Below are 21,516 nucleotides of genomic sequence, written 5' to 3'. Positions count from 1 at the left end.
TTCATCAAGCTCAACTCTCAAAGACTTATACCCTGGAAACTCTTTGTTGGTCTTTAAGGTGCTATTAGACTAAGAGTTCACTAAAGAAAGATTGCAGAGCTAAACAGTACATCTGGATCTTGTTCAAACTTTGAGGCTTAAGTTGACACTTTCTGACCACATACTAAATACCTGCTGCTAGTGGTGTTATATTTAATAGTTCAGTGGTGCAGCAACCCACATACATATGCAAGACCATCAAGGTATTTTGCACATTAGTTTCTGGTTTGTCAGAAGACTATTCTATCTTACAGTACTGTGAAAATATATTTCTATAGTATAATTAAGGTTTGCTAAAGAGCACATCACACCTGTGTGCTCAATAATCTACATTTATTGATACCAAATACAATCCAATCCAATTTTGAGAATAAGCTTTACTACCCTAAGATTACCTGGAATACGATATAAGTCATTTGAAGCCTTCCAGTAGATCTCCTAGTGTTCTGAAGCCCTTTAAGGTACTAGATCTTAGAACTTGTCTGGGACCTCCTTTTGTCGACAGATGTTGACAAGAAATTTCCTCCAAAAGATCCATACAGTGAGAGGAGTATTATTTCACTAATTCATTGCTCATTAACATTCTACTTATCATTTTAGGGGTATCTTTCTGGACATTAAGTGTGAGCTGTGAAATCAAAAAAATGGCAACAAGTAGGACAAGTAACTGTTTCAGGTTGTTGATGACCAACTTCTTCAGCTTAGTTTGGCTAATTCCCCCAAAGCTAAGAAAGCTACCAGCCAATGCTGTCACCAAACCTTAAAAGAAAGAGTCTAGAACCCAGTCTGAAGAACCTGACATGCTCCTTCTTCCCCTGCTGGTTAGTACTTTTCACATCAGGAAACAGAAAATCACTCCAGATGCCAATACATCACAATCTCCCATTTCCTAATTAGATGAGGACATATATGAAAAGCAGCATTTCATACGTTTTGGGGACAGCCATCATTTTATCGTTGGACTTGGAGAACAAGGGAAGCTGGTCTAAAAGCAGAATGCTTTGGAGGTCCCTTTGATAATGCATGGCCTCAAGAATGATTTTCTGTCCTCAATGGAAAGAACTCCTAAACATCAATGCAACTCATGCCTTTTTGTACCACTGAGCATCACTTTACATGAAAAGTGATTCAGGAAGTGACACCAGCCAGGTCAAAGTAACATGAAGAGAAGCCTTCTCATCTAGTAGTTACTGGTTTGAACAAAAAAAAAAGTTGTTCATTACTGGGAATTGCTCCCACTCGACCAGGTGAAAAGTAGCATCTTGCAAGTGAAGTGTGGCTTGCAGGCGGATGGAAGAAGTCATGTCAGGGGGAAACAATGGTGTGCGGGGGGAAATTATGCAGTTCCATATTCTTGGTTTGAGTGAAAGACAGAACTGACATGACTTTCTGCTAAGCAAAGCAACAAAAAGTAGAATATAAATGATAGAAACAGCAGTGATCAATAGAAATAGATATGGGATATGCAAGTGTGCTGATGTCAGAACACAGAAAAGTGCAATTTATTACACAGGCTGAATAAAACAAGCAAGATCAACATTAAGCTTCAATTATAATAGTCTAGTAAATTGCTGTGCTGGAGTTTATCAGCAAATTGGATTCTATTCACTTTGGGGTTAAATCAGGCCCATGGGCTCTTCTCCCTATTACAGGTACTAAATTACCAATGCATTGTCAGAAAGCTATCATCACTAATTATGTTTACTTATGGGCTGAGTTCATTATACCTGTGTATACTTGGGCACTTCAGAGCAACTAGTAGATTTCTAAGAGCAGAACCATCAGTGACAAAAGGCACAGATTGGACACTTGTCTGCTTCCCTCAAGTTTTGATGGGAAATGTAGGCATCCTGGTCTCGCAGCTTCGCTCTCTTCAACTGTCACTTGTCCAACATTCCGCCAAGCTGCCTACATTTCCCATCAAAACTTGAGGGAAGCTGACAAGTGTCCAATCTGTGCCTTTTGTCACTTGTGGTTCTGCTCATAGTCTTTCAGCACCATTGTGTACAATTTTTATCTAAGTATGCTTGTTAAGTACCAACACTTCTGGCATCTGTGACGCTGGTGTCATTTTTTATATATGGTTTTAAATGTAAACTGCCTCTATCTACTGGAGAGTCAAAATTTATAAATAAGCACATCTGACAAAATTATCTGTAGCCCATGAAATGCCACAATGAGTGTTAGTCTTCAAGGTGCTGCAAGAGTCTATGTTAATTGCAACATCCTAACACAGTTACTCTTTTAGAATTTGCAGCTTAAAGCATGTATTGAGCTATTTCAAGAGGCACTCAAGCAAGATCCCTCTTTTAGACTGATACACTACAAAATGAAGTAGCAATGTGGGGGGGAGGAGAGCAGAATCTGCCTGGAAATATACCAATAATTCCCAAACTGTGTACTAGGTCAAGGTTCCAATGAATCAAAAATTTCGAACCCACAGAAAAGGTTGCCCTATCCATCTCCAGAGGATTAACTGAACTAGTCTTGGCTTCTCTCAGACAGCTGCAACAGGGGCAGAACTTGCCAGGCACTAAAGAGGCTGCTAATCTAGTTAATTAATATAAATACTATTAAGAATTGTGAGGTTAGAAGTGGTGAACAGCAATAACATAGCTGAAACAAATCAATGCCTTTTAGACAAATCTAAAAAGTAAACAATGTCAGTATATGTGTCCCACTAATTTTTTATGTATTTTAAAATGAACATCAGCTACCAGAAGTCTAGGAAATATAGGAATATATAGCTCACTGCACACACTAGCCTCAAGAGCAAAAAATGCAGCCATGACAACTGCAATATGCATTTCAATGTTATTTACTTACAATATTATTACAGAAAATGATGTATTATAGAAATACACCAAAAAGTTTCAGACTATGAAGTTAATATCCTGCCTTAGGTCTATACAGAACATTTTATTGCCTGTTTATTCTTGTAACAGATTATTCTCCAATAATAATATTGGAAGAACCTAGGGATTGAATGACTAAAAGAAATTCATGGGAGAATGTCACTGGAGACTGTGTACAATCATTTTCAAAAATCAATGGGAGGAGCATATAGCCATGATACAGCATTCATAGCTTGACAACTTTACAAAGGGAATAGACAAGAGGAACAGCTTGGCTGCACAGGGGCTGTTAAGAGTTCTCTACTTGCTAGCTGTAGCTTCCTAGTCTGATAGACATCAACATACTGGCTAACATGACCAGATCAGACTGCAAGCATCTCCTGGGTTAGCTATGTGCTATAAAAAAAGAATGTGTGTACTACACAGAATGACATATTTTTTTAGGATATCTAGAGGCAGCATTATTGAGTTATCTGTACACAGCCTGAGCATTCAAATTTATCTTTAGAATATAAAGTTTCATACAAGACACTTGGATGTTAAATGCTAGATACTTCAAAGAACAGAAGCTGACTGAGTTTATACATAACTAGCAATAGTCTAGATTTGTATTTTTCACAGCTCACATTAAAAAGGAAGAAGAGGAATATACCTGTTATAGGCACATATCCAACTCCTTGCTGATACACTGTAGGCATTAGGACCACTGGTTGAGGCTGCATCATCATGGCAGCAGGTAAGGACTGGATATCAAAAGATAACAGACAAATGCATGTTTAGAAAACTATTCCAGGAACAAAAACAAAACAGCAAGATATCTGCAAAAAAAAAAAGCCTTTTAACTTTTGCCAGTTAACTCTGTACTATTTCGTACAGCAAGCAATTTTCTGGCACCAGTCAATACAAAGTACTACTTCCCAAGAAAATCAACAGTGTCCCTGAATTAACTGACATTTCAAAGGCACTATTATAATCTATTAATAGACTGGCCCACCTCCCTCAAATCAAACTAGGCTTTTTGTGACAAATTCTAGGCAATCTGGGTACTGCTTCGCATCAGAAAGTAAAAAATGGGAAAAATACCGAGCTTCCAGAATAATATCAGCATCTACATACAAAGTTACTTTCTCAGAAATGGAATAAGCTTCATTTCCACATTTTACAGGCTGAACACAAAGATATTTTCAACCAACAGAAAAGGTAGGCAATTTCCATCAATTCGCCCATTCCCATGACAAACCCCCAGTTTTTCATAATTAATAATAGTCTTTTCTCAGATAAATTAACTTAGCACGTAATTCTTATTCCTACCTAAGGATCTGCATACACCCTATAGATATGCTCCCTCACCTCACTACTTCTAACACAGAGCATTTCATCCATTACAGATTAGTATGCAGGCAGTTCTTTTAGCTCCTCAAATTCATCTAGTTTAATATTATTGCTGCTGTTATCATTCAGTCTCCAGAAAAAATTACCAACAATCGTCCTGCACTCATATATATCCATCCATACTAAGAAGTGTAGTTTTTGGAAATCAATACATATTCTAGAAATAAATGTAACATCAATTAAATTTAAGTAAACAAGTACAATCAATGACTTGGGTCTGAATCTTTTTGTGTTAGCAAAAGTGGGGTGGTATTCTACTCTTCTTGCTGAGCTCCACTTATGCAACTTTGGATCTAAGCCAGTATCTTCTATCTTAACCAATGCAATCATTATGGCTACTCCATAAAGTGTTATGGCATTATCCATAAAGGATAATGGGAGCAACTTTTAAGTTTAAAACTTGAACAGCACTGGGAATGTGGTTTCAAATTTCTGCAAATTTGTATTTGCATGCCCTAGCACACTTATTAATTGAACGTCCCAGCTGTTGTTCATATTAATTCACATTGTGTAATCCGTCTGGAGTTCCACTGAGAAAGGTGGCCTGTAAATGATGTGAATAAATAAATAAAATTAAATCCTTACAGACTGTATTGCATCCACTGTTAATACTATGTTTAACTTACTGTGTAGGACATGACCAGATTAATCATTCCTTCTTTGTCATCTCCCTGTTTCCCACTGAGGCTATACCACTCATCCTCTACTTTTCCTTGCTTCAATGATTCTGGAATAGTAATGTGTGTCCAAGCAATGCGATCATCCATTGAAAAAGCTCGCTGAAAAGTAACAGTATATTTAAGTAATTAAATGTAGAAATTCATAACTTTTCAAAAAAAGGAAAGTATCTTAAAAGGGACTGCAATTTAAGCATCACTGTCATATTTTTAAAGTCATTCCTTTTGGAGCAGCTCATACCAGATCAAAGTTAATACAGTGGCAATACAATCCCACAAAAAGATATTTCAGTATTAAGCTCATCAAAATCAATGTGCTTAGATGGTAGTACCTTCATGCAGAATTACACTGTCAAGAAACATTCATACAAAATCATTGTTTCCTACCAACCCACTTGACAAAAGGGAGTGAGCTCCATCACTGCAATGCTCAGTAGAGTACCAGGAAGTATTACCTAGCCTAAACTCCTGCACAATGTTTATGTTTATATTTTATTCGATTTATATTCCGCCCTCCCCACAAACAGGTTCAGGGCAGGTTACATCAAGCATAAAATACAATTAGGGCTGGTCGCTTCGGGTTTCGCGCTTCGTGTAGCTTCGGAATTTCCCGAAGCGGGGCCAGCAAGATGGCCCCGCTTCGGGAAATACCGAAGCTAAGCAACCTGAAGCAATTCGTGTCACTTCAGAGCAGCTGCGCAAGCAGCCTCGCGAGCGCCGTTTTTTGTTTAGCACAGGAAGCTGTTGCTTGCTGCTGCTGATCTCCATTGCCGGCTGCTTGCAACTGCAAGCAGCCGGCAATGGAGATCAGCAGCAGCAAGCAAAAGCTTCCCGTGCTAAACAAAAAAAGGCAATGTTTTGAAGCCTATTCAAGGCTTCCAGCTCTGGCTTTGGAGAGGGGAAGGGTCGTGAGTGACTCACTCTAACCTCCTCCTTCCCCCTCCCATCCCTGAAAAAGTGGCAGGAGCTTTTGCTTGCTACTGCTGATCTCCATTGCCAATGCTAGCAGCAAGCAAAGTCTGCAAACAGTGCAAAGAATCCCTCCAAACCTGCACATTTGGAGGGATTCTTTGCACTGTTTGCAGACTTTGCAATGAGTGCAAGGGGGAGGAGGGATTAGGAGTGGCCAATCCTGCAGAAGCATTCTCCATCCAGCCCAGCCAATGGGGATTCTCTGGAAGGAGAGTGCCTTTTTTAAAATGCTGCAGTGAAGGGCTATAAATTGGAGGCTTCCCTTTAGGAATCTTCCGATTTACCCTGACATTGACAGAGTGGCTTGCCTGGACAGAAATTGGAAGAGGAAGACCCTGCTGTGGAGCGCTGCTGACTGGCCCTGCATCTCACTGACTCACAAGATTCTTTGATCGTTGGGGGGAGGGGGTGGTTGGGGGGCAATGGGTTTGGGAAAGGATTTGTTTAAAGTTTGCATTTTATTTTTATTTTTAAATTTAACAGTGGCTTCCCAGGGGCAGACTCATGCCAAGCCCTGGTGTGTGCCAAGGCTTTGACCTAGGTGGTGGTGGTGGGGGGTTAACTTGAAGCTGGCCCACTGCTGCTCTGTTTAAAGTTTTTTTTACTGTGCCTGCCTTTCATTTCTACAGTGGGTGGCTTCCCTCGTGTGTGCCAAGGCTTTGGCCTAGTTTTTTACTTGGCTTCCACACTTTGGGACTGAGGGGTTAGAATTTAGAAGTAGTTTTTAAAGAGTTAATATACTTATTTAATAACCAGTTTCCATTCTGCTCTTTCCTAGAGACTTGAGAGACTCCCGCTGCTGCTGTGGCTGGTAGAGCATCTCATCTCTGCAGTCTTGCTGTGGAGGAGGACTTCCCCCGTTGAATTCCTGCCTGTCACCTGACCATCACTGGACTGCAGGAGTGGTGAGTGAGTCAGTGACTCACAGGGTTTTCTCAGAGGGGGGTTGTCTTGGTGGGTGTGGGGAGGGGAGGGAGGATTAGGGGCTTGACTGGGTGGGAGTGAATTTTTTTAAAAAAATTAATTTGTTTTCTAAATTTTTTCAGAATTTTTTCTTGTTTCATTTTTACTGTTGTTGGTTGGGGGAGGGGTTTGTACCTGTTTAAAGTATTTTAAGTTTTCTTGGGGGGGATTGTCTTGGTGGGTGTGGGGAGGGGAGGATTAGGGGCTTGACTGGGTGGGAGTGAATTTTTTTTAAAAAAATAATTTTTTTCTACATTTTGTGTGTGTGTGTGTGGTTAGGGGGGGAGGAGTGTTTCCTGGTGTGTGTGTGTTTCAGATTCTCTGGTGTGTAGTGAGTTGTGTTCCTTTGGGGTGGGGTGGCGGCTGCGATGCCCTCGGTGTTGTGTTCATGCTGTGTAACTTGAATCCCAACAGGAAATAAAGTTTATTTGCATGTAACTGTGTTTTTCAGATTCTCTGGTGTGTAGTGAGTTGTGTTCGTTTGGGGTGGGGGGGAATGGTGTGCTGGATCACACTACTGTGCCTTTTTTCTGTAAGTGAGGTTGAAAAATAAAGATTTTAAACTTTATTCAGTGTGTGTTTGTGGTTTTGTTCCTTGGTGTTTAGTTCCCATCACAGGGAACAATGGGGCAGGCTGGCCAGCCCTCTCTGTGGGTGGTGGGGGAATTTTGGGGAGGGTGTCTGTGGTTCAGGTGTGCTTTCACAGGGACAAGCTTGCACTCAGGAGTGTGCCCTCCATTATGGCACCCCTGGGATGTGCATAATTGCCCTGGGAAAGAGAGTTTAAACGTTCCCATCATAGGGAACAATGGGAGATGGCTGGCCAGCCTGCTCTTGGGGTAGGGGCATGTGTAGGAATGTTGGGGAGGGTGTCTTTAGGGCTCTGTGTGGGGCTGTTGGGGGGGTTAGGGTTAGCCCCCCCCCAAATGGCCCCCCAAAGTGGGAGCAGGTTGAGCCTTGGTGGGGGGTGGTAGGACAGGTGGGAGGAGGTCCCATGAGGGTTGGGGGTATTTTGCATGCAAAATGCCACCCCTAGCCACACAAGCCCCTTCATTTACCCCACCATAGGATCTAATGGAGAAAAGGAGGGGGGCTAAGGGAAGCTTCTTTGGGAGGCCATAAAATGGCCCCCAAAGTGGGAGCAGGTTGAGCCTTGGTGGAGGGTGGGAAGACAGGTGGGAGGAGGTCCCCTGAGGGTTGGGGGCATTTTGCATGCAAAATGCCACCCCTAGCCACACAAGCCTCTTCATTTTTTCCCCATAGGAAATAATGGAGAAGGCGAGGATAGGGGCACCTTTTATTACAGAGATTGTGCTCTGTAATAAAATTACAGAGCACAATCACCAACGTGGCAGTCTTCACCAACAGCAATTCCTTGCCTCTAATACACGGGGTGGGGGGGAGGGACGGAGGGGGCTCAAGTTTGTTCATACAGAGGCCAAGATGACATTACGGCTCCCTCTTGACAGGAGACTGGGAGGCTCATCAGATAACATAGGAGTGGCTTCAACTATATGCCTGGTGGAACATCTCCATCTTGCAGGCCCATCAAAAAGATAGAAGGGCACTCTTAAAAAAAATTTTTTCCTCAGCAGGATTCCAGTTTCCCTTTCAAGGAAGAAGTTTCCATTCAAAAAGAGAAATGTTATGGGACATCAAGAGTTAATGTAAGACTGTAAACTGGAAAGGAATTTAAGAACATAAGAACCACCCCACTGGATCAAACATGTGGTCTACCTAGTCCAGCATCCTGTCCCATGCAGTGGTCAACCAGTTATTCTCCAGGGCCAACAACAGTGCATAAAGGCCAAAGCTTTCCCTGATGCCGTCTCCTGGTACTGGTATTCTGAGGTTTATTACTTCTGGATGTAGAGGTTCCCTTTAGTCACCATGTCTAGTAGCCAATGATAGACCTATCCACCATGAATCTGTCTAACCCCGTTTTAAAACTGTATATGCCTTTGGCCATCACTACATCCTCAGGCAGCAAATTTCCCATTCATTCAATGAGTAAAGAAACATTTCCTTTTGTCTGTCCTGAATCTATTGCCCATTAGCTTCATTGGATGCCCTTGAGTTCTAGTATTATGGGAGAAGGAAGAAAAGTTCTCTGTCCCCCACTCTACCCCATGCATTATTTTATAAACCTCTATCATTTCCCCCTTAGGTCACCTCTTTTTTAAACTGAAAAGCCCCAGACTCTTCAGCTTTTCCTCACAGAAAAGGTGCTTCAACCCCTTACTTCATAGCATGGTATTCACTGCTCCCAACTGGTACAATATCCAGATCTTATAGCAGGTTTTGAGCCCTGCTAAGAACCAAATCCTCTGGTTGGCTCTGTGGCCAGCTGTTCCAAGGAATCTCATCTCTAGGAATCTCATTTCTATGGCATGACTCAAGCACATGTTTGACTAGTCAGTGTAAGGGACCCAGCATAACACTACTGTCTGCTTCAGTCATCTCCCTTATTTTTCTCCATCTCAAGGTCAACTCCAAGGGTTTGATCAGATGGGCAATAGCATACCCCTACTTTTAAGTAATTCTTAGAGAACTGGAAAAAATACAGACGAGGGCAGGCAACCAGGATGGTTAACAGGTTGGAGCACCTTTTCTATGAGGGAAGGCTGGAGTTTCAGGGAGTTTTCAGTATAGGGAAAAAGGAGTGTCAGGGAGTTTTCAGTAAAGGGGTGAGACATGATACAGGTTTATAAAATTATGCATGGGGTGCAGAAGGTGACTAGAACAAGCTTTCGCTCCCTCTCCCACAATACTAGAATTCAGGGGTCTCAATCAAAATGGCAATAGTTTCAGAACATACAAAAGAAAATAATTCTTCACTCAGTAAGTTATTAAGCTGTGGTATTCACTATCAGGGGAGGTAGTTATGCCATGAGCATATAGATAGATTTAGAAGAGGGTTAGACAGATTTATAGAGGAGAGGCCCATCAATGGCTACTAGGCATGGAGCCTGAAGGGAGCCTCCATATTTAGAGGCAGCAGACCTCTGAATAACCACTGCAAGGAGACAGCAGCAAAGGAGGGCCTCAGACTCTATGCCCTGTGTTTGCTCTCTAAGGGAACTGGTTGGCTGATATATGAACTAGGATGCTGGATGACCAATCTGATTAAGTATGCTTTTTATGCTCTTATGACTCTCTCAGGCAAGAAGAAAATACTGCCTAAGTGGTCTTAGAGGCCCAAAAGATTATTACCTTTCAAGATGAATTGAAACCAATAATTGTATCCAAAAGGCATTCCCCATCACCAAAGCTATTCTTGACAAACCACAGATAATAAGCATGGGGATGCTGAAAAGTAGTATAAAAATACTTTAAAATTAATATTGATCTAACCTCATCAAATATTTCAAGATAGAAAGAGTCCACCCCAGGGGGAACAGTACATTGAATAACTTTGTTCCAGCGGGGATTTTTGGCTCCGTTATGAGCTGTGGGAGTTTCATAAACAGCATAGCCAAGTCGTATCCTACAGTATGGGTCCATGCGTGTCATGCCATAGTTCTTTGCCAACTTTGCCTAAAAAACAAACATACAAAAGGGAATTAGTCATTTGGGTACCATACCTAGATTGAAAACCTTTATGTGTCTTTCATTTGTGAACAGCATTTTAATGGTTACATCAACCAGTGATTATAGATCCAGAGGAGTTAGCCGTGTTAGTCTGTAGTAGCAAAATTGTAAAGAGTCCTGTAGCATCTTTAAGACTAACCAACTTGACTGTAGCATAAGCTTTCGAGAACCACAGTTCTCTTCATCAGAAGCATCTGACAAAGAGAACTGTGGTTCTTGAAAGCTTATGCTACAGTCAAGTTGGTTAGTCTTAAAGGTGCTACAGGACTCTTTACTATCAACCAGTGAGAAGATACAATTTTATAGACAAAACTGATCAGAATAAATAATTAAATCAAGACCAATAGTAGCCTTGAATTTTTTCCCACTAGTAGTGGATATTATGTCAGCACAACTATTGACAAAGGTTTGGCAAACACTGATAAAGATTTGGTATTTGCTTCCTAAATGTATGTACACTGAAAATGTACAGCCTTAAACAGCAAGTCCCCAAAGTTCCTGAAGTTCTTTCATTGAACAATTTTCTAATTACAACTATATATTTGAGCATAATTTCAAGATGTCCCCACCTTTTCAAGTTGATGACAGGCTTATCATGCTGAAATTCAAATAAATACCGTATTTAGATAAAGAGTTCTATTTTAAATCCTTGATACACATTCTAAGTACTCAAAGTTAAAACTCACAAATAAGGACCATATGTTAGCTCTGTTCCTTTCACAGTACAGCAAAAGATGATATATGCATTAAAGTTACACAATCATGAATGTAAGCAGCATTTATCACTGTGTGTTGTCTGTTTCACCCTACAACAGTCACCTCATACACATATACTAATCAGGTAAGAAACTAGAGACAGACTGCTGTTAATTTTTATGCACAATTACCTTGGTAACAATACTTTTAGCAGTACGTTCTAGGCATTAGCAATAAACAAAATTTAGCCAATTAAAGATATTTGTTTTAAATACCTGTACTACAGTGATGCTCAGTCTCCCAACAGTGCCCATTGCTCCTCCGTACTGTAACTGTTGAGCTGCTTGAGCATCCAATTGTATCTGCTGTTGTTGCTGTGTTGGGGTGATGCGGAGAAAATCCTGAGGAAGTTCACCAATATATACCTGCAGAGAAAGCATACAGATGTAATAGATGAAAAGTCTCCTTTGTTTTGCCTTGCCTTCTCTCATGTACTTCCTTTAAACATTTCATACTTGGATCCCACTCTTGAATATCTTAATTAACAGTTTGCTTCTCACCATTAGCCGCCTCTCTCATAACACACCATATAACTTGAACCTTTTTGCAAACTTTCAATCCAGCATTTCCAAACACTCCCCAAAATTCTTTCCTGATGTTCCTTAACCATTTATGAGGAATAAAGAGGATTATATTATGGAATATGAACATGTTGCAGGAGACCATGGCTAATTAACCTATACACAACACAAATCTCATGAAAACCCTTAGGAAGCAAAAATGCAAATGTTTATACTACCATCGTATTTTGTTCCCTGATGTAAAAAGAAACTAACTGCAGAGAAAAGGACTCACGAACTCTTAAAATGGTTATAACTTTCTATGGCAGACCTTGACAAATATTCTTTAGACCTTACAGCCTGTTCCAAAATTAAGGTGCCTAGAACTCAACCATACCAAATACAACTTTTTCTCTGTCATGTTAAGCAAGTTTAATGGTGCCTCTAAGTTATTAATGGGTTTGGCAACAGGCTTGGAGAAAAATATCTTGTCCCTTTAATTGAAGATTAGTGATATTTTATCAGGTGATGCAATTTACCTCCAGGACATAAAAAGCTTCAGCAGTCCATAAAGGTAAAGATAATCCCCTGTGCAAGCACCAAGTCATTACTGACCCATGTGGGGGTGGGGGGACGTTGCATCACAACGTTTTCTTGGCAGACTTTTTACGGGGTGGTTTGCCATTGCCTTACCCAGTCATCTACACTTTACACCCAGGAAACTGGGTACTCATTTTACCGCCCTCGGAAGGAAGGCTGAGTCAACCTTGAGCCAGCTACCTGAACCCAGCTTCCGCCAGGATCGAACTCAGGTCATGAGCAGAGCTTTGGCTGCAGTACTCCAGCTTACCACTCTGTGTCAGCAGTCTGTATCTACACATTAAGCCTTTATTAAAGTGACAGGACATTTTTCTCCATGCTGGCTCAGGCACTACTCTAAGAAATAAAACCATCAATTAGTTGTGACTAATAAGGCCTTTACTGCAGCTGGCTAAATTGAATAAGTAGAGTTGCTTCTTCCTCATATTTCAGATGGGATACAAAATGTTTTTGTGGATGTGAGGTTTTCCTGAAAAGGAACAACACAAAAAATTTGAAAACTTTTGCTCAAACCTTAGTTCCATTCTCCTACAGGAACTAAGCATGCCTTTGCCACTGAAATGAACATACATTCTTCCCAAGCTTGCCCCACCTCCCTCTTCTCTTCCCCATTGTCATCTTTCTTGTCTCAAATTTTACAGTCGCTAGGTACTTCTGTAAAGCATCACGCACATTGACTATTCTGTGTAATACACCCACCATGATTCAGTTGAATGTAAACAAACTGGGCCTAAATTAACATGTTCCAGTGGAATAGCCATGTTAAGTTTCTATCATCAAAAACAAGAACCCTAACACCTAAAAGACACGTATTGCAGCATAAACCTTTGCAATCTCAAGGCTTTTTTCGCACAAACTAAAGCTATAAGGTGGGCCAACTGCTACTATTAGACTGCTATGTAACTAAAATGGAAAGAATAATACTCCAAAATTATTATTTTTTCATCTCTAGTATGAATTCTGGAGGGGGGGGTTGACTAGATTTCAAATAGGTGCACCCACTTCAGTGATTCAGTAAATGTGGATCATAATCTTGTGTGCTTTAGTCCACGAAGCCTGAATATAAAACCACTCACAATCTTCTCTATTGTTTGAGCTCTAAATGATTCCTTCTGGGCAGGCCATGTTTCTCTGCCCCCTCCCTGCTCCCACCCTTGGGGAGAGAATCTCTTACCTTTGCCCGTCTTGCAAACATAGCCAGCTGACTACCTTCAGCTTTCCCCAGCTTTATCAGGAGAAAGCTGAAGTTCCCAACAGAAGCAAAAAAATTTATTTTTCTATGGTGCTGCTGCTAAGCATGCTAGAAGAGGGAACTCTGTCTGCAGCAGAGCTCATATCCTAGCAACAAATTGGCTCTCTGCTAGACATTTTGCAGGCCATTCCTTTTAAGGGCAGACCACCTTTTTCTCTCCTCCTCCTCCTTTTAGACTCTATCAAAACTTACAGGTTGAAGGCCACCCAGGCTCTGGGTGCTAAAAGCAAACTTCAGGTTATGACGGTGACCTGGACCCCAGAATTGTCCTGCCTTGTTCTATGGAAATCTTCCTTTTTAAACTTTACATATGTAAATTCTGATGGGAAATAACATTTTTAGTTTGTGATGCTCTAGCTCATAGAAAGCAATTCTCACGAGTCAACATTCTATAAATGTCAAGCCAAATTCTAGTTGTAGAATAGTTTTGATAGAAATGGGTTAAGGAAATCTCATGATAGAAATTCTTAAATAAAGAAAAGGGTAAAAACTGCACCTTTTAACAGTCCACAATACAAAGGCTACATTAACTGCGTATTACATGAAAAGCCCACTTTAACGTTCTACTAACCTTGCTCCATATAAAATGAGGCAATGCAGATTCTAATAAAAGAACAGAAACAGCAGCAGGAGTATACCCCCACAGTATTCAACTTTGCCAATCTTGCAAATACATCTTCATAAATAGCATTTCAGGGAAAATAAAGGCCTTGAGCTACAGTTTTTGAAGATGGCAAAGTCATATTCTCCAAGATCATATCTTACAAGCGTAGGAGTTAAAATAAAATTTAATTAGCAGAAGCTCCTAAGCAAGAACCTAACGACTTCAGCAAGATTAAATGCTGCAAGTAGGAGTTCAAATAAACAGAGAAAGTTTCATGAAGCAGAATACTGAAGGTCTATATGCTGCCAGATCAAAGACTAGCAGAGAACACCTTTAAAATTTCAGCTGAATGGTGAAAACCTCAAGTATCCAAAAGCAACTCTGCATAGCGGATTCTGCCGTGTAAAGCCTTTCTAACCCTAACTAACAAAAATCCAAGTTAATTCCTCTCCCAATAATCAGTTTCCATACAACACTTTTTTGTCATCTTTCAGAGATCTGCTGGCAATACAAAATTTTTCCCATGCTGTTTATCTATTGCCAGTGCTCCTTTTTTCATCTAGAATCATATCAGAAAAACTAAGATTTCACCTAAATTTATGTGTCATCTCTACTTTCCTGAGATCCAGAACATCTTGCTTTGGTCTTCCACTGGCTTTGATGAGAATCAGGAGCTTTATATCTTATAAATACACATACAAAGAGATCTACGACAAGCTGTATCTATGCCACTAGTCTTAGAGAAGCTGAGCAACATGCTTTAAACAATATTCTGGATTTCCTCTGGCTAAATGTAAAATACAAACTCCGAAATTAATTTCTGCCTAAATCCAAAATACTGCAAATGATATTCCTGTGAAACTAATTACAGATGGGCAAGAAAAAGAAACAGTCCATGTTTCTGATGGTTCTGGATATTATAAATTACTGCAGCAGTTCCCAAATGGGTTGGGACCTAAAACTGATTGGAACTATATGCAGGTAGGTTGCAAGAGAGGAGGAGGAGGAACAGTGGGAGCGGAGGTACAATGGCAAATCTGAGTTTGTCTCTGCAAAATGTGTAAAGTGGCCAAAAAATGGAGCCTGTTGCTCAGTAATGCTACATATAGAGATGGGCACGAACTGGGGGGAAAAAGAGCTGTGTGGTTCGTCGCATTTCACGAACCATGAACTTTCACGAACCTGCCCCGGCTCACAAACCGGTTCGTTTGGTTTGTGAAAACATCACATCCAGATCAGCAAATCGTCACTTCCGAGTCAGCAGAAGATCACTTCCAGGCCAGAAGGCAACTTCTGGGTCAGCAAAAGGTTTGCAAGAGGTCCACCCCCCGCTGCCTAGGAAACTGATTGATCGGCGCCAGGCTGTCTGCAGTGACGAACCAAAAAAAAAAACCAAGTGAACCAGCCTAAAGTTCATAGGAGTTCGTCAGAAATGGGCTCTGACGAAATGCTGGTTCGCAAACCATGAACTAGCCCGATTCGTCACGAACTTGGTTCATATTTCGGTCTGTGCCCATCTCTATTTATAAATACTAAAGATGAAAAACAGAATATAAATGTTTTATTTCTGCACTTTTATGTTGGAGTGGGGGAAAGTACTGAGCTGTTTTACAAGTTCCCAAAAATACAGTATGATTAAAAGTCGAACAATAAGTTCAGAAGTAGATCTTATTTCAAAAAGTTTGAGAACCACTGCATTGCTGTACACATACATTTCAGTCTAGAACATGAATGCTAAAGATAAAAGAATAAATGGTGATGAAAAAATCTGGAAAAGTGTATTGCAAAGAGGATGTGGTCATTTACAGCGTAAAAACTGGCTGTAAGGTAAATTGCGTCGCAAGTGCAGCGGATGGAATGAGTGGTAATACAAAAAGGCATTGCGGTCGGTGGGCTTTCTAAAGGGGCGCACGCCTACCATGTTGTACTTGGAACGATAGACCGTGACATCAAGGTAATTAATAGAGTCATTGTCGGTCACCCAAGTGAAGTGGATGTTGCCATGTACACTGTTCATCCAGTTACATAAATCCGGTATTATCAAATTGTTGGCCACTATCAGAAATAAATCGTTAATAAATCTACGATAAAATAAAATATCTTTGAAAAAAGGGTTCTGGTTGGGATTCTGAAAGAACTCTCTTTCCAGCCGCGCCATGAACAAGTTGGCTACACTCGGCGCGACTGAACATCCCATCGCCCCTCCGCGAATCTGCATGAAAAATTGTTCTTGAAACCTAAAGTAATTATAACTGAGAACAATGTCCAGCAATTCCATAAGAAATGGAGTTGAAGGGACTTGTGATTCCTGCTGTTCCAAAATTGAATTAATAGTGTGTAGGGCTTCGTCATGGGGAATATTTGTGTATAAAGATACCACATCTAAAGTGACGAAAGCCGCTTGTTGAGGAATAGCAAGACCTTCGACCGCTCGAATAAAGTCACGTGTGTCCTGTATATAGGAGTCAATTTGTTTAACAGAAGGCTGACAAAACCAGTAATAGCATATTGTAGGACCAGAAGCTTTCACGATTTATTAATGCATGCTGACATCAGTAATGAGAACCCATCCAGGGATTTACCAATAGGGCATTTTAAATGCAGACGTTGTAATACCTGTGACTTTGTAATGTCACCTCAACAACTCAAAGAACTGGGGCTGTATTGGAAATCTTTTTCCACATGTAATACCCAAAATGTGGTTTATATGATTGTGTGTATTTGTAAAAAAATGTATATAGGTTACACAACCAGAGTAGTCAAGACACGAATCCAAGAACACCGCTCAAGACTGCGCCGAGGAGTGGAAGACGCGCCGCTGGTGGCACACTTCTTGGAGAAAAATCACAAGGACACCGACTTTTTGTATTCAGTTTTGCATGTCAGTCAATTCAAGGATGCCTCCCTCGCTCAACGAGACCTCATGAGGAAGGAGGCATGGTGGATCCATAAACTGCACACGGTGGAACCACATGGGCTGAATATCAACTGTGATTTCACAGCCTTCTTGTGAGGACTTTCTGGGACTCTGGCCCTTTAAGAAATTGGAGACAACATGGTTAAACTGCTATTTAAGTTTGTTGATTACAATGGGCTGGGCTTACGCCGCTGAGCGAGCCGCTATTATGCATGGACCTTTGGCAATAACTTGTACTGATTCACTTCCTGTGAGTATTTATTTATTGAATGTGGGACTTGTGCAATATTGTATTTCATTTTATTAATAACCTTCTATTTTTTTCAGTTGTAACTGCTTGGAAGAAGGGGAAGCCAGAAACAGGATTGTTACTTGCTAGCTGACCCGTTGCGGTTACAATTTATTGTTACCAACTTTATGAATGGTTTCATTATATGAATTGCATTTTTGGCAATGGACCAGTGCTCTGGCCGTTTGTATGAAATACTCCTGTCACAAGCGTTTCCATTTTTGTATTGTACCAATGTGAGTTTGAGACCTAGAAGGCTCACATACCTTCACTTACCTTTGAATCAGCTTCTTGTTTCATGCCATGTAAATTATTGTTGATTGTTTCTTTGAAAGCATCAGCCTATGTTTCTTAACTCTGTGGATTCTTGTGTCTGTCTGTAGCGCTTCCCCCCTCCTTCCTTTTTTTAGGGGCTTGCGCCTTCAAGACTTTGTTGGTTTTGCCTGAGTTTCCACTTAGAGTTTAACACACGTTAACTTTTGCACGATATTTATTCAGTTAATATAAATATATTTTTGCAAAACTGTGGTCAAGGTTTTTCATTCTACTTTAGTTAGTTGGTCACATTTTTTTGCTGTGTTTGGAACTCTACAAAAGCTGCAAGGTTTTCCTATGCCATAACCAAAATGTTAATGATAGGAATTTTGTTTCTTCTCATTCTCTCTGATAGTCTTCATAAATCAGAAAAAAAATTCAAACCTGAAAGAAGATTAAAATCTACAAAGATTGGTGTAGAATTTGTGTAACTTCATGCTACATTAAAAGCTGAAACAATAAATCATTTCCTAGGCAGCACTGCGCATACTAGAAAAAGCTTAGTAAGAAACACATAGCTCTTCCCCTAAAATACTATTTTTTTCAAATTCAATTACAGAGAGAACAATGGTTTCTATATTTCTGTGCCAAATAGTACCTTAAAATTCATTAAACTTTGCTCCTGTTTACTTACCACTCTGCTCAGTTTGGTGAAAAGGACAGAAGCAATATGCTTATATCCAAGCCATACTGTACAAGCATCAATCAGCAAACAGCGAGAAAAGCTTGCATTTATATTCAAGCACTAGACAGAAAGCAACCTCTTATAAAGACTACACAAGAGAGCCAAACACAATACAGATTATAGGTTGTTTCAAGACTGCCACCAATGATGTTCCTACCCAACAATTTAAGATTCTTGAGTCTCAATATGGGGGCATTCAGACACCACAACTAACTCATTTGTGAATCAAGCAACTTGTTGTACTCTCACAATCCCACCCCACCCTGCTTCACAAGTGGACAGCAACTGAAAGCTTCCTGGCTTCAGATATCCTGATTAAAGTTCCAAGTTGCTGTGACAGCCAAATGCCTCAGCAAATTCATTTTCCTCCCCACAAATCAGGATACTTAAAGGTTTGTCAAAATGCCAGATTGTGGCTTCTAACAATCTAACCAACTTACTAAAAAAATTGTTACATGTGCCTCACAATATTGACCCTAAACTCGACGTTTTGGTAGGTGTACCACACAACTGTAACATATGTAGTACAACAGGATCTTTAATTGTGCAAACAAACTGAATGAATCATTTCATAATGATTTGGATCAGAACCAGTCCTTGCACGACTAAAAGCACTTCTGTCTGTCTAAGGGAGAGAGGGGGCTCCCCATAATTTCCACATATTTCCTCTGTGAACTGTAGTTACCTCATGTTGCATGCCATGCAATTCGCAAGGGATTCTCAACCCTTTGGAGACAAGTGAGTGCAGCAGAAGAGATCTGTTCCATGAACACACTTCCATTTGCAGATCATTGGATGAAATCCAATAATGAGAATTACACAGAGAAAAGTAAAAAATCTACACTGAAAACTGCCAAAAATAGAGACCAAAGGTATTGAAATGAGAATACAGTAACACGACTGAAGATACAGAGGTCTAACAAGTAATATGCAGCAGTATTTAAAATACTGGGCTACAAGTTAGAATTCTATGGTTTAAATTGCCCCTCTGCCAAGGAGCCTTAAGCAAGGTACTCTTTCTAAGCCTCAGTCCCCACTGGTAATATAGGTATAATTATTAACCTGCTTTATTTATTTATTCACTTTATTTATACAATACTTTTCACCACAATGGGAACCCAAAGTGACTCACACTGTTCTCCTCCTCTATTTTATCCTCACAACAGCCCCCGTGAGAGGGTGTGACTGGCCCCAGGTAACCCAGCCAGCTTCCAGAATGGCCGAATGGGGATTCATATCTGGACCACCCAGATCCAAGCCCTAACCACTACACCACACAGGTGCTATATACAATTCTAATTATTATTGTCTTCAAGTTCAACTAGACTTATTTTAAACTTTCTTGTTAATATCATCTCCCTTTTTTGCCTACAGGGTCACAAAAACTTCCAATCATGCACAACATACATTTAACTTCACAATATTTGGCTATGATCATTAACAGTCAAAGCTCTGAATCTTTATTTCCGGTTTGTCAGTAGATTTCAGACATAATGCCAGATAATCTTTTAAAAAAATTTCACAACAGAACACAACATAAGAAAATAAACATCTGAATATATGCATTATTATTCTTTGGCTCATTACAGATAAATCAGAGAGGATGGTAGCAAGGAGTGTATCTTCCTACAAACAAAATGTTACAGCTTGAAAGCTAAAGAAGAGCTGTAATTTCAAGCATTTTTCACACACTACTTAAAACTGCATATTCTCTTAGGAGTTTGCACAGGAAAAAAAAAATGGTTGATTCCATTCGGTAATACTGGGGGGGGTGAGAATTTGGGGGATGCCAAATTCATTCTCCAGTTCAGTTCAGTTATACAGAGCAAATCTGGTAAAATCCAGACATTGTTTCTTAAGAGTAACTCAATTCAGAAATTTCTGGGGGCAGGGGGATTATTTGGGTCCAAATTTCACCAAATTTCCAGGGTACCTACTCCTAACTGTCCTCTAATGACTCCCCCAAGTTTCATAAAGATTGGACCCCAGGAGACATTTTATCCCCTGCCAAAAGAAGCTACCCTCAGCCACCTACGATCTCCATTATTCTCTACGGGGAAAACTATAGAGGATATCCAGGAGGATAGGGGTGGCATTTTGCAAGCAAATTCCACCAAATTAGCAGTGAAACTATTCCTAATTGTCCTCTAATGACCCTCCCCCCAAGTTTCATGAAGATTGGACCACGGAGAGGCATTTTATGCCCCCCTCACAAAGAAGTTATCCCCACATACAATATTCATTATTCCCTAAGGGGAAAACCTACAAATAGTCTATCTTAAAAATACTTTTTAAAAGTTCACACTTCACAACTCTCTCAGGATACCCAAAAAATACACCCAAACACACTAGTTTAAATTAGCAAGCTGAACCAAGCACCCCAACAAACACCCCCTCCCATAAGAACAACAACCAACAACAATTGAACACCTGACCAAACCATACTTCTATGCTAACAAAAAACAAAACCTAGGAAAAAAACACCAATCAAATTTCTGTAAAGAAAGCCCAACAACAGGGACCCCCCCCCCCGAAGAACAAGTGAATGTAATAAAATTAACAAGAACTATAAAATTCCAAGCAACTTACCCACAACAGGATAAAACAGTCCCCCCCAAAAGAACAAGCAGCAAAATGAACAGTAAATATAACCGACTTCAAAGCCAGAAATCAAACTCCCCTCTACACAAAAACCCAACCAAAGTCCCACTGCACACAGCAAAAAGCAGTGTTTAAAATGCAAAATCTTTTAAAAAAACTTTTCCCTTCCTCGTATCCCTCCCAGATACCAAGCCAAACCCCAAACCCCAAGAAAAAAAACCCAGTATGTCTATGACTCTCAGACCAGGCAGCAGCAAGGAATCCACTCCACTCACTGAGCAGAAGGATCCAGTGGCAGGCCCAAGTAGGCCAGGAGAGAGAACCAACATCCAGCAACAAGGAGGCAGCGTCTCTCAGTCTCCAGCCAGAGCAAAATGGAGGCTGACTAAGGCAAGCCTCCTAATTTAACTCCTTGCAGCAGTTTTAAAAGGGGACTTGCCTTCTTGAGAATCCCATTGGCCAGAAAAGGAGAACTGCTGTAAGGATTTGCCACTCACACTCTCCTCCC

General features: G+C 40.5%; 1 protein-coding gene across 1 annotated transcript in view; it reads right to left on the bottom strand.

Moving 5' to 3' along the window:
• TOLLIP (toll interacting protein) overlaps positions 1-21,516 on the bottom strand; it is a 41,404-nt gene that overhangs the window by 13,186 nt on the left and 6,702 nt on the right. The window contains exons 2-5 of the mRNA XM_054972399.1: positions 11,461-11,610; positions 10,253-10,435; positions 4,913-5,065; positions 3,547-3,637 (exon numbers count right to left, since the gene is read on the bottom strand). Coding sequence (XP_054828374.1) covers positions 3,547-3,637; positions 4,913-5,065; positions 10,253-10,435; positions 11,461-11,610 — 577 coding nt within the window. The remainder of the gene's footprint in view (positions 1-3,546; positions 3,638-4,912; positions 5,066-10,252; positions 10,436-11,460; positions 11,611-21,516) is intronic.

The sequence above is a fragment of the Eublepharis macularius genome, chromosome 2 (genome assembly GCF_028583425.1).
Source record: "Eublepharis macularius isolate TG4126 chromosome 2, MPM_Emac_v1.0, whole genome shotgun sequence".
Taxonomy (NCBI): Eukaryota; Metazoa; Chordata; class Lepidosauria; order Squamata; family Eublepharidae; genus Eublepharis; species Eublepharis macularius.
The sequence above is the reverse complement of the archived record's forward strand: the minus strand, read 5'-3'. Positions and strand labels throughout refer to the sequence as shown.